Source organism: Sciurus vulgaris, assembly GCF_902686455.1.
Source record: "Sciurus vulgaris genome assembly, chromosome: 8".
Lineage (NCBI taxonomy): Eukaryota > Metazoa > Chordata > Mammalia > Rodentia > Sciuridae > Sciurus > Sciurus vulgaris.
The window spans coordinates 69,025,623-69,040,225 of NC_136468.1; the positions used below are offsets into that span (position 1 = coordinate 69,025,623).

Consider the following 14,603-nt stretch of genomic DNA (forward strand, 5'->3'; position numbering starts at 1 on the left):
AAAACGCCCAACTTGATAACTCAGTCCTCTAGATCACTCGGTTTCTCTTCCCCTATCCCTCAGTTAAGTCGCATGAACCAGGGTTTATGTGAATTTCCACAAGAGTAACAGGTCTAATTTAGTACTTACAACTCTCCCCAACAAGTTATCTACAATTGCAGCTGTGAGGCCTTTTCATCTACTTATAACTAACTACAAAAATATTTCACTTATTTATGTCTCATGTATATTTTAGATTTGGATCTCTATAATTTTAATTTGTCTCAGTCTGTCACAATTTTTGAAAAATTAATTCAGAGTAAAAAGAAAATAAGGCAGATGCTGCTCACTCTCCAGCTCATGCACGCACTCGCTCTCTCACTCTCTCTGTGCTATAGCAGGAAATGCATTTCTGACACTTTTAAAATGAGCAATCACACTTATAATCAACTTGGTTAAAACTTCCTTCCTGGTAACTGCAACACTTCCTCTGCATCTGGATATGAAGGGAGCCCCAGAAAAGCGGAAGAGTTGAGAGGCACACTGGGTAGGTTTGAATTTGTTTTGTTTTCAAAAATTAAACAAATGATCCTTCAGCATCATCGCCTCCGCTGCTCTATCAGGTATTGCTTCCTTCTATTTTTTGCTTTTTGTTGGGTCTGACTCTAAATAGAGACACTTCCTTCTCAGCTAGAATATTTTTATCTGGAACCGTTGTTGGTTCTTCAGATGCGCCTACCACTGAACGTCGAAGTTTCATTGTCTGGTCCAACCTAGACTGTGGATATCCACAAAGTTCCGGCAATAGTTTGCAGGTGCATGGATTCTTTTTTGTTTTTGTTTGGGAGGAAGAGGGAGGGCCTGGGAGCCTCTGCCAGCCAGGCTTCATATTCTTACAAATGCATGTAGAAATTACTGTACTTACAGTGTTTCTAACATCTTTTCATGAAAGGAGAAAACTTCATAACCTCAACCATGAAGAAAACCAGTGAGTATTTACTCAACCTGTTTTTGCATCTTCTAGAATTGTTTGGTATCGCAGAGGTGAACAGGGCCGTGTATTTGTATGCTGCCTAATCTGGACATGTTTCATTTCAAGTTAGGGTCAATATCAGTATACCTTACAATTCTCTTCTTTCTTTTCTATAATGCAGCAAAATTCCAAAATGGATGTTTTAAGCCATAAGAGACAGTTGCTTGATGCTGTCGTGATTTCATTTACTTGCTAACTATAACTTCATTATATTTTAAGACAGGGAATATTGACTTTAAAAATAAGATAAACTAAGTTAACTTAAGTTAACATAAGTTAAGGTCTAATGAAACTCACATTCTTAGCTTTTAATCAAAAATATATACCACCTTTTTGGTAGATATCAAGTGCCCCACTATTTCTTAAGGGAATAAATTGTTGTGAGTCTCATTAACACTAGTTATTTAAGAGTGAATGATGGTCTGAGAAACTAATTTTTGTTTCAATAGTGATTCTTATTTAGAATATAATGTATTATGAGGTAGTGATATTAAATGTTAAAATACCTAATTATTCATCTTTCAATTTTAATACTTATATAATTGCAAACATTTGAAGGTTTTCTTACTACAATATGTCATATTTATACTTAAATGCTTTGTGAAGGGGAGGATTTTATTAAATGCTTGTTGAAAGTGGATAATTTAATAGGAATAAATTTGTGAATTCTTGATATTCAGATGAAAAGATTGGAGCAAAAGAAAAGTTAAGTAATCTTTTGGGGCCAAAATAGTAGGTGATTGGAGTCCAGAAATCCTGCCTCCCATTCTGGGGTCCCTCCACTATCTAAAGCAGAGCCAGATCAAGTGGATTTGTACAGAGTTAAAAGTACCTAGATGTTTATATCAGGAGAGTACTCTAAAGGCACTTTAATCTAAAAGGGTGGATAGCTACAACCTTTACACATTTCGTAATTCAAAATTTTGTAGACCTTTAAATGGTCTTGATTACAACTTTACAATTTCTGATATTTTTTAATTTAATGAATGAAATGACTACTATTCTTAAAGGAGAGGTAGGGAAAAAGAAAAGAAAAAAGAAAGACAGGAAGTTAACTAGGGAGTAGCTGGTCTAGACTGTTTGAAAATAGAGAACATGAAGTGATGTTGGGTAAGGTGTCTGGGTTAGAGGAGAAGTGTGAGACTGAACAAAGGACAAAGTTAAGGGCTTTTTTTCAAAGCGAAATGTTTCAGTTGCACCTTGTAAACTAGAACTTGATCCTTAACTGTATTTTTTTACTTATCTGTATGTTTCAGTATGCCCAACAACAGTTACCATTTTGAGCTATTAAGTCAGGATCTGCACTAGATTATTCTTTTGCATATTTCTTTTTTAATTAAAAAAATTCAAACACATAGAAAAGTAGAGAAAATTACTGAGGAATTCCCATTTGCCCACTGTCCATACAAAAAAGAATACTACCTAATTTAACATTCACCTCTACCCCTGAGGTATTTCCCACCAATTTGACCCATTAGAGAAACAGGCTCAGAAATTAAATAGCCCAAGTCACTTAAATAGATGATGAGTGGCCGGGCCAAGATTCACGCGCCTTAACTTCAAAGCCCAAGCTCTTAAAATTTGTGTTGCATTCAAATTGAAATACGTGTTCCCTCTGGGTCCTCAGGGTCCTCAGGATCCTCAGGCGCATGTCAATCTACTACACCTTTTCTTCTGCCATCTTGGAGGAAAGGGAAAGGGTAAGGCGTGTCTCCTGACAAAGCCCTCTGTTTCTCTGTTCCCAGACCGTGCAGGGCATGGAGCTGGAGAACTATGAACAGCGGGTGATTTTGAGAGAGGACAACCTCCGCAGGCGTCGCAGAATGAAGCCACGCAGTGAGGCGGCCAGCCTGTCCTCCATGGAGCTCATCCCCATAGAATTTGTGATGCCCACCAGTCAGCGCGACAGCAAGATTCCCGAAACCGCGCTGCTGCACGTGGCGGGCCACGGCAACGTGGAGCAGATGAAAGCCCAGGTGTGGCTGCGTGCCATGGAGACGAGCGTGGCCGCGGACTTCTACCACAGGCTGGGTCCCGACCACTTCATCTTGCTCTACCAGAAGAAGGGGCAGTGGTATGAGATCTATGACAAGTACCAGGTGGTGCAGACCCTGGATTGCCTGCGGTACTGGAAGATGCTGAATAAGAGCCCAGGTCAGATCCACGTAGTGCCGCGACATGCGCCCTCCGAGGAGACGCTGGCCTTCCAGCAGCAGCTCACTGCCCTCATCGGCTACGACGTCACCGACGTCAGCAACGTGCATGACGACGAACTGGAGTTCACACGCCGCCGCCTGGTCACACCTCGCATGGCAGAGGTGGCAAGTCGCGATGCCAGGCTCTACGCCATGCACCCCTGGGTGACATCCAAGCCCCTCCCGGAGTATCTGTCAAAGAAGATCTTCAACAACTGCATCTTCATTGTCATCCATCGCAGCACCACCAGTCAGACTATCAAGGTATCAGCCGATGACACCCCCGGGGCCATCCTCCAGAGCTTCTTCACCAAGATGGCCAAAAAGAAGTCACTGATGGATATCCCCGAAAGTCAAAACGAACAGGATTTCGTGCTGCGTGTCTGTGGCCGGGATGAGTACCTGGTTGGTGAAACGCCCATCAAAAACTTCCAATGGGTGAGGCACTGCCTTAAGAATGGAGAAGAGATTCACCTAGTGCTTGACACACCTCCAGACCCAGCCCTGGACGAGGTGAGGAAAGAAGAGTGGCCACTGGTAGATGACTGCACAGGAGTCACTGGCTACCATGAGCAGCTGACCATCCACGGCAAGGACCATGAGAGTGTGTTTACTGTATCCTTGTGGGACTGTGACAGGAAGTTCAGGGTCAAGATCAGAGGCATCGATATCCCTGTCCTACCCCGCAATGCAGACCTCACTGTTTTCGTGGAAGCAAATATCCAGCATGGGCAGCAAGTCCTTTGTCAAAGGAGAACCAGCCCCAAACCCTTCACAGAGGAGGTGCTCTGGAATGTATGGCTTGAGTTCAGTATCAAAATCAAAGACTTGCCCAAAGGGGCTCTACTGAACCTCCAGATCTTCTGTGGCAAAGCTCCAGCGCTGTCCGGCAAGGCCTCTGCAGAGACTCCCAGTTCTGAGTCCAAGGGCAAAGTTCAGCTTCTTTACTATGTGAATCTGCTGCTTATAGATCACAGGTTCCTCCTGCGCCATGGAGAGTATGTGCTCCACATGTGGCAGATATCTGGGAAGGGAGAAGACCAAGAGAGCTTTAATGCTGACAAGCTGACATCCGCAACCAACCCAGACAAAGAGAACTCAATGTCCATCTCCATTCTTCTGGACAATTACTGTCACCCAATAGCCCTGCCTAAGCATCGGCCCAGTCCTGACCCCGAAGGCGACCGAGTTCGAGCTGAAATGCCCAACCAGCTTCGAAAGCAACTAGAGGCCATCATAGCCACTGATCCACTTAATCCCCTCACAGCAGAGGACAAAGAATTGCTCTGGCATTTTAGATATGAAAGCCTGAAGCATCCCAAAGCATATCCTAAGCTATTTAGCTCAGTGAAATGGGGACAGCAAGAAATTGTGGCCAAAACATACCAACTGTTAGCCAGAAGGGAGGTCTGGGATCAAAGTGCTTTGGATGTTGGTCTAACAATGCAGCTTCTGGACTGCAACTTTTCAGATGAAAACGTCAGAGCCATTGCAGTTCAGAAACTGGAGAGCTTGGAGGACGATGATGTTTTGCATTACCTTCTACAGCTGGTACAGGTAGGGGATGTTGGCTTTATCAAGGAAACTGTCCTCAGGAATTTATTTGCATGTACACAGGCACCCCATTCAGTTGTTATCAGATACCCTTTGTTCCCAGCTTCATGATCGGTCAAAACAGACCTAATGAAGCCACCTCAAAAAGCAGTAAACTCTTCCATTTACTATTTTACTGTCTTCGAGGGTTTGCCGACAAGCATTTTAAAGACATTAGTACAATATTTTGTTTTGTAGGAAAATTGGTAGAAATACTTTGTTTTCATTTATTATTTTAAGAATAGGTTCCTTATTGAATGCTTTCTTGTGTCAAGTTTGCAAGTGATTAACATGCTTTTTATGCATCATCTCATTTAACTCTCCCAAAGACTGTGATGGTGGTCAAATTAGCATTTGCATTTTACACATAAGAAAATCAGAGAACAAAGGGCCTAAGTAATCCAAGACCACATACTTTGAAAGAAGCAGACCAGAATTCAAACCTAGGAGGTCTGACTCCAAGCCCTGCCCTTTTTACTGCCCCTAAAGAGTTTGAATTTAACAAGATCCTGCCCATTGCTAAGAGTACTGCAGTTCAAAGAATAACTCGAATAGCTGGGTGGAGTCTTGAAAGCTCCTCTCTTTAGACAGGTCCAGGGGTATGTTTCCACTCCAGTTCTCTTCATGGTCCCTGGGGTCCTGAGAGGCTCAAGTGAGGTACCTGAGGTTTAGCTAGGAAGTTAAAGGCCAAAGGAGCAGCTGTTCTGCTCACTATCGAATTCTCCAAATTCAATTCAAATTGCTGCTTGAAAAGATAAGGAAATAAAGGAAATGGAATAGAAGTGTCATTTTAGAGCCCAGACGCATCCATTCATTAATTCAACAACCCATACTGAGAAGACTGACATTAAATGAGTACACACACAAACATGTTTCATAACAGATTGTAACAAATGCTTCAGGAAAAACAATGGAGTATTACAAGAAAAAAAGGGAGCGGGGGGATGCTTAATTTCAACTGAGGGATCCAGGCATAGTCTGGAGTAGGTGATATTTGCCACAAGATCTTTAGGATCAGGCTAAATTTTAGACTCCAAACTGTCTAATCACTATAAATATTTATGGGAAGTCCCTAGAATTTTCTAATAAGCATTTTGGATATTTTCAAGTTCACCTTCCCACTAGTCAGATACTTGAAACATTACATTTGGCCCTACCTTTCATCTATTAAATTTATACTTTTTTTTTCTGCCCACTAGTTCAGATATTGGCATAACAGTAGAGAATTTTAGAATAGTTAAAGGAGCTTCAATTTTCTAGCTCTCCGTGACAAAACTAACATGAAACAAACTTTCATAACCACTATTCTAATCCCTCGACTACTATGAATTATTTTCATTATATTTTTATAAGTAAAACTTTCCAAATTAGAGAATAAATAGTGTTCTTCTTGTCAGTGTTTTAAATGAAAGAGGTCAATAAGTTATGTTAACATTGAATTTGTGGTCTTCAATTTGAAGAAGAGTAGTCATTTGTAAAACTATTTGAGACATTTTCACGTAAGACTAAATGACTCATTCCTAATTAAAATGGTCTTCTAGCTGACTTTACAGAAGTGAAACACAAAGGTCAGAAAGACTCACGTTCAGTTTAGAAACTTAAAATGTATTTAAAGTAAGTACTAGTGGCTAAATAACCACATTCTCAGAACTAAGGTCTTAGATACAGCTATTAATAATGTCACCTATTTGACCACACCCATGAAAAACATTTTCAAAAACATAGATATAATTGAAACTTTATGAAGTTAGTATTGATCATTTCCAAATTGCAAAACCAGAGTAAGAATTATAAATCTTACCAAGAAAACTCCAGGCACCAAAATATAAACTAGAATGGGAATTTCTCCTGTTCTTGGAAAAAAAAAATAGATTGTTTCTGTTTATAAAAAGAATACTCTGAGATACTCAATTTTAAACCTCTTCAGCTTTACACATGTACCTTCTAACTTTGTATATACAGTTATAATCTTGGCGATATTTGTTGGCTTTAAAAAATTATGAACTTTTAAGCCTGTCAAAAAGTAAAGTGAATAATTTAATAAACATGTAATTTCATTTTTTTTTTACATGTTATTGGTTTTCTTTTCTTCAGCAACAGAGCTATCACTTAAGTCAATGTTCTCTACATTAGGGGTTGGGGGTGTCACTCAGTGGTAGAATGCTTGCCTAGCATGTGTAAAGCCCTGGTTTTGATCCCCAACACAGCACAAGAAAAAAAATCAACCAACAACATGAAAAATACTAAATGCTAAAAGTGAAAATCAAGCTCAACCTTAAAAAGCACATAAAAGCAGTTATTTTTCTGGGGGAAAAAAAGAAAAAGAAAAACCTCCATATATACACAGTGTGACAGCAAGTGGTGATTGTTCCGTGTGGATTGATCTAGACCTGCTCTCTACTTGCAATGAGAACCTGTGAGGCAACTCAGTGATTTGCCATGAGTTGACAAAAAGAAAGCTATAGGGTTTTTAGGATCTTCACATCTAAAGAATACTCTTCTCTTTAAATGCACAAATCGCCACTGTCATTCTCTTGTAAGAAGGCTCCTTTCTTCTGCTTCATGGGTTTGTTCTAGCCATCTCCATCTTTTTGCTCTACGCTTCCATGAATCAGGTCAACCCCTAATGGAGCAGATGCCCCTGCCTCTTCACCTCTGAAGTTACTAAAAGCACATGACTCTGAGTTAAGATATCTGGCCTCTAATCCCACTTCTGTTACTACTCTGTGATCCTAAGCAAGTGGTTCATTCTGGTCCTAAGAGTCTTCTAGAAGAATGGATTTAATTTAAGTGGCTGATCAGATTCTCATCACCCTAACCATAAAGACCCACTAAAGCACAGTGCCAGTTTTTTCCATTCCTTTTTCCAGATTTACCACCATAGAATATAATCCTACTAATACCAATGTGTTCTTCCTTCAGGCTGTAAAATTTGAACCATACCATGACAGTGCCCTGGCGAGATTTCTGCTGAAGCGTGGTTTAAGGGTAAGTATTTCCACCTTGATAATAGTGTGACATTTTAGGTCACTGAGAATTGACCCATAGTCCTAGAGAATTAGTCGTAATAATTTCAACCTTCTTGTACCCACCTCAGAACAAAAGAATTGGTCACTTCTTGTTTTGGTTCTTGAGAAGCGAGATAGCTCAGTCCAGGCACTATCAGCAGAGATTCGCCGTGATCCTGGAAGCCTACCTGAGGGGCTGTGGTACAGCCATGCTACAGGACTTTGCCCAGCAGGTCCAAGTCATCGAGATGTTACAAAAAGTCACCATTGATATTAAGTCACTCTCTGCTGAAAAGTATGACGTCAGTTCCCAAGGTACAGCGGCTGTATTTTCCCAGTTCTCTTTCCAAATACCTTCATCTCCAAATGCCAGCATCATTATGATTCTTCTTTCTGGAAGCCCAGTTTTAGTTTCCTAAAGGCAGCCAAGAACACATTTTTTATTCTCTTGTCTGCATGAAGCAAGCAAATTTCAAGTTCTCCTCTTATAAGCTAATGATTTTTAAAAACTACACATATTGTTAATGATGAAGTTATGATCGCAAATGTTAAAATCTTTGAAAATTAAAAATCATTATGGAGATTTAAGATTTGATTTTTAAAAACACCTTCACACACACCATAAAAGAATAGTTATTTTCAAATCTTTACCTGTTTCTCCCCAACTTTGAATATGCACATGTCATTTTTAAATGTTCAATCTTTTAAGGTAACAAATTCTGGAAGAGCTATGTTAAATATTTTTACATTTCTTCACACATATATATATCTCAGAGTGCTATATGTATATAATAACATATAATGTTATATATTATATATAATATGTTATTATAATATGTAATATATTATATATTATACTTAATTATAATTTAATAATATAATATATTAATTATATATTAGTATATGTAACATATTACATACTAATGTATAATAATAATAAAATATGTAAATATATATAATCTTTTGTATATACACACACACAGGCTACATTCTCTCTAAAGTCATTTCCAACATCTTCTTATCCCAACCCTAAGAAGTTCTTTTCCTGCCCTAAGAAAATTAACCATTTCTTCTCTATAGGCCCATAGGTTAAATTGATACCACATTAAATCATGGTCATTAACACATCTTTCTTTCTTTCCTTTTTTTTTTTTTTTTTTTTTTTTTTTTTTTTGAGATGCAGTGCTAAACATTTCTTTTTTCAATAAATATTCATTAACAACTGATTATGTTCCAGGCATTGTGAGAATAAGAAGTAAAAAATAAATGGGGATAAAAATGAGAAGAGGCTCTCCTCTCCCCTTCTCCTTCCTCTACTCGACTTCCTTTTGCTCATCTATTAGTTTGCATTTGATTGGTTCTTTATGATATCCTATCCTTCCTTCACCATTTCCTTTATTTTGCTCTAGCTTCCGAATATGAGAGAAAACGTTTGACCTTTGAGTTTCTGAGTTTGACTAATTTTGATTAGCATAACACATCTTTCTGACCTGATAAGCTGTATGAACCTAGAAACTAGGAAATATCTCTTGATTTTCTACACCAAGACCTATCCCTGTGGCTCACAACAGACACTCATTTACCCAGTGATGTTTTAAACTTTTGAATATCTTAAATATCTGCTTTCTCCTTTGACTCTTTCCCAGTACACCAATAATGCTATCTCCTAAAAATGACAATGGTAATAACATTAACCTTATGTCTGTGCCTCCATCCTCTCTGCTATCCAGAGAGTAATTTTTGATGTATGTATTTTGCCTTAAAAATTTTGAGGTTGTCCCATCTTCTACACACATCATAACTTCCTCTTTTGAAAAGAATTTACAGAACCTTAACCAACTACTTAATGTTGTCTTCAAATGTCTGTTCCCCAAATCAGATGGCAGTTCAGTTTCACATGCTACATTGAATCCTTGGCAGTACCCTCAAAAGCTCCTCCCATCTCCTGTATGGCATGTGTGTGCTCTCCCACATACGTTCACATATTTCCATCCCCCACTGTGAAACATGTGCCTGGGTTGTGTTGCTCACAGCAAGCCTAACTTGTCTTGCCACGTTAAGTGGTTAGTTCCTCAAAGGCAGGACTCTACCTGCTTTTCTCCTGCTCTACCCGAAAACAAATATACAGAATACTGTAAATAAATATGGCCTCAGGAAACATTGTAGATAATGTTAGTAATTTCTTGAACTCATATAACTCTTGTGTGCTTTTGACAATTACAGTTATTTCACAACTGAAGCAAAAGCTTGAAACCCTGCAGAATTCTAATCTCCCAAAAAGCTTTAGAGTTCCGTATGATCCTGGTCTGAAAGCAGGAACCCTGGTGGTAGGTATCACTTGGATGTCTACGTGTGGTTTATATGTCTTGCAACGTCTGGCATGCTTTCTAGGGTACAGTGCTTAAAAGTTGATGTTCATAGAGACAGGAAAGCTGGAGAGTCCATGGATGAGCTTCTGCCAATAATCCCTAGCTTCTGAAAGCTTCAAAACCAGGTAATTTCCCTTCCATTTTGTTTCAGATTAGCTTATTGAAGTATCCTTCACATACAATAAAATTGGTTCATTTTAAGTGTATAATTTGATGAGTTCTAACAAACATATGCTACCATATAACCACCACAGTAATCAAGATATTTTTAAAGAAATATTATAGAAAAAGTTCTTTCAAGTCACATATCAAAGGACCATATTATATGTAGGTCTACATACAGGCTCTCTATTCTCTTTCATTAATGTAAATGTCTGGCCTCACATGGACACCACACACCCTTGGTTACACTCAAGTAACAAACCACATTTTGTATTTGTGGAATCTTACAGCAGTATACTACCATTAACCCCCCTCCCAATCCTTTGTACTTTTTTGTCATGTTGTTAACTTCTATAAGTGTTATAAACCCCAAAATGCATTGTTATTATTTTGGCTTTAAACAAAAATAGATTTAAAAAGATTGAGCCATGTTAAAATATTTACCCACATATTACCATTGGGGTACTCTTCACTGCTTTGCATAGACCCAGACTTTCCAGCTGACATCATTTCCTTTTAACCTTTAACATTTTATACTGCAGGTCTGCTACTAATAAATTCAGCACTTCAGCATTTGTTTATCTTGAAAATTTTTCATTATGCCTTCATTTTAAAAAATACTTTCTCTAAAATACAGAATTCTAGATTGACTGGTTGTTGTTGTTTCGTAACATTTTCTTTTGGTTTGCATATTTTCTGATGATAAGTCTCTATTCTTATCTTTAACTGTATATAAGTCTTTTATTTTTCTCTAGGCTTCTTTTAAGATTTTATTTAATCACTGGTTTTCAGAAATCGAATATGATGTGTCTGCTTCATGTTGAATCTCCTAGAGACTATTGAACTTCTTTGACTTGGGGGTTGATAACTTATCACATTTGGTACTTTTTCAGCTGATATTTTTCCTCTCCCCTTGTTTCTCTCCTCTCTTTGTGAGACTTCAGTTGTTGTGTTCTAGACTGCTAGCCTGTGGACTCAATATCAGTTGCCTTTCTCTGTTTTCTAGCCTCAAAAGGGCCCTGAGCAGTAAACTGAGGTAATAACAGGGCTCACTTTGTCTTCCTTCTCTCAGGGGTCACAGACCTCCATTACCTGCCACCCAATGTCTGAAAAGAGTTATTTCATATATTTTGCCTAGTCCCGTAGCTGCATGTGACAGGACAGCAACTCCTATTACAGTTAAACCTCAGAGAAAGGAGAGTCTTTCTTCTGTGTTTGATTAATTTTATATGCAATTACTAATAAACTGGTCCTATGACATTGTCTACTGTCCTTCATTTAGAATTGTGGTGGGAATTATGATATATTAATACAGATTTCAAAGTGTGTTTGCCCCTTTTAAAGACCACATCAGTGAATCTCACCACCATGTATATCCATAAATAATCAATTTAACAATAAATAAATAAATAAATAAAAATAACTATGGGTTAATGGCAGAAAGATCAATAGAGGGAAGGGGAAGGAGCGGTATTGGGTCCTAATTAGAATAAGATATATTCCATGCTTGTATGATTATATCAAAGTGGGTTCAACTGTCATGTATGACTAAAAAGAACCAATAAAATTTTTAAAAATTGTTTGATCCGTGATGAATTCACCTTTGGCTAAAACGCCTATGGTGTTTGTTTGGTTTTGGTTTTGGCTTTTGAATGATGCCAAATCACATTTCCCCTACCTTAAATTTGTTTCAGTGTGTTGGGTGGAGGGATGAGAGAGGAGCGTTGTACTTGATTACCAAATTTTCCATTGATTCCTGTTAGACTTCCTGTTATATTTGGCCTACTGGGCATCTGATTCTGCAATAATAGTTTTTAAGACACTGTGATTGTATTAGAACTCTTCTTTCAAATTAAATCTTAGAGGGAGATCAAATACATAAACAGATAATAGTGAAGTTGCTCTGAATTAAATAGAGGAGTACCAGTGTCCTGTGGGAGAAGGACAGGGCAATATCTGTCACCTCAAGGCGTCAGCATCTCCAGAGACCCTTGAGCTTCCTTGGGATACAGTTTAAAACCATTGACTGAAGTGTGGTGAATTTACCCTCAAAAAGCATTTCTGAATTTTGTGAGAACATCTGTATTTTTATCCAGAGACTGAAAATCATTTCCCACCTAAGACTGTCCTGGTTATTTTCAGTGATGCTTTGCAAGAGAATTCGTGTCTTCAGAGTGCGTATGCATGGCATGTAGGAAACATGTGACTGCTTTCTTACAGATTGAAAAATGTAAAGTAATGGCCTCCAAGAAAAAGCCCCTGTGGCTTGAGTTTAAATGTGCTGATCCTACAGCCCTCTCCAATGAAACAATTGGAATCATCTTCAAACATGGCGATGATCTCCGCCAAGACATGCTTATTTTACAGGTATGCTGATGTTAAGAAATATTTTCAAGTATCTGAAAAAATAATTCTATATTCGATCTAAAACATGCCTGCTACCAATTTCATTCCCTTTCTGTTCTTTCACATGATTAACACTCTTCAAAAGTTACATAACATAGAGTTTTAGTTTGAGGAATATGACTGTGGAACGTTAGATACCCAAACTAATGAGCATCACAGTTTTGTCCCTTTCTTGAAGATAAATATCCAACATTCCCAAGAAGTCAGATACACTTCCATTAGCTAACCTCTTTTGCATACACCTCCTTTAGAGCTTGGTAACATCCAATGGAACCACATTTACCTTCAGCATCCAGTTAATTCATAGACATATCTACACACTCATAGGCACTCTCTTTAGATACCTCCCCTCTGATGCACACACACAAACTCGAGAGAATTGATTGGATGGGAAGGAGGGAGAAGATGAACAGATGACAAGAAATCATGCAGCTAAGTGAAGAGAGTGAACGTGTATTATGGCAAAGCTGAAGGGCCAAGGTATCAACGTTGTAGAGGTAACAATTGCTAAAACTTAATGTGGTTTATTTTAAATAGAGAAATTCTATTGACTTAAAAGTAAGCTTTTTAAGAACTGGTCATGTTTTCAATTCTAAGATTCTGGTTTTACTTATTGGAAACAATAATACCCTTTCTTTGCTTTCTTTCAAGAAAGGTATGAGTATTATCCAAGAAGTATTTTTCTAGTTCCCTTATTTTTTTTTTTATTAATTTTGTTGGTGCATTATAATTACACATAATCTTGGATTTCATTGTGATATATTTATACATGCACATAACATAATTTGTTCAATTTCATTCCCCAGTACCTCCCATTTCCTCTGTCCTCACTCACTCTGATTCCCTTCCTCTACTGGTCTCCCTCCAGGAAATATTTTTAAAAAGAAAAAATAAATAAATCTTTCAATTCTTTTTAGGTTGATTCAACTTCAGATTAATCTGTAGAATTTTTTGAATTGCTCAAAGACAAGCACTTCAAAAGCACAAAAATTGGTCTGTTATTTCTCCCATTTTGAGGGAAAGTTCACCCTTGTCTTTTGTGTCTTTTTCTTTATTATTGAGGTACAAGTTTAGCTAAGGAAAGTTCTTTAAGTTTCTCTAAGTCTTTGTTCCTTTGCCTGCAAAACAGTACTAGTAATCATATTCCCAGTATAAGGTTAATGCAAGAAACACACATTAAAAAAAAAAAACCACCAATCAATGTCAGCTATTATTATTATCATTGTTGTTATTGCTGTTTAGATTTAGCCTGAATGTCTTATAGATACTAGAGTAATAGATATGTGTCAGGATTTTAGAGTTGTTGTGACAAAATATCCATGACAGAGTAGAACATTTTGAACAGGTAGATTATGAAACAGGGCTAAAACCTACCCCAGAATAAATCCATTTATCCTCTTCCTCAAAGTGCATCTCACACTGAAATTAACAGATGTGCAATGAGGGGAAGTTTTAGAGTACCAAGTTGATCAATAAAAGTAGTTTTTCTTATATATTTTACATTTAGTTAGATATTTTGTTACCAGATAATAAGACTGCTGGGTTTTTTTTTTTTTTGAAGGAGAAGAAAAATATATGAAGTAAATATACATATATATATAATAGAATCTTTTCTGTTTTTGATGCCCAGATTCTACGAATCATGGAGTCCATTTGGGAGACTGAATCTTTGGATTTGTGCCTCCTGCCATATGGTTGCATTTCAACTGGGGACAAAATAGGTATGTGATTACCTCAGGAGATGAATATACCATTCAGCTAATTTTAAAAGATCATAGCTCCCTTGGTGTAGGCATTTAATAACTGAAAAATTAGGATCATCATCCATATAAAGGAGAAGAAAATGTTCCCAGGCTGG

General features: G+C 37.8%; 1 protein-coding gene across 6 annotated transcripts in view; it reads left to right on the forward strand.

Annotated features, from left to right (window-relative positions):
* The first annotated feature begins 440 nt into the window (after positions 1-440).
* PIK3CG (phosphatidylinositol-4,5-bisphosphate 3-kinase catalytic subunit gamma) overlaps positions 441-14,603 on the forward strand; it is a 35,394-nt gene continuing 21,231 nt past the window's right edge. For 2 of the 6 annotated variants that reach the window (XM_079152268.1, XM_079152273.1), the window contains exons 1-7: positions 609-967; positions 2,758-4,764; positions 7,723-7,788; positions 7,898-8,123; positions 10,032-10,135; positions 12,560-12,706; positions 14,376-14,466. In XM_079152268.1, coding sequence (XP_079008394.1) covers positions 2,770-4,764; positions 7,723-7,788; positions 7,898-8,123; positions 10,032-10,135; positions 12,560-12,706; positions 14,376-14,466 — 2,629 coding nt within the window. In that variant the 5' untranslated portion in view covers positions 609-967; positions 2,758-2,769. The other 4 variants (XM_079152270.1, XM_079152271.1, XM_079152272.1 and 1 more) reach the window with 4 other exon arrangements.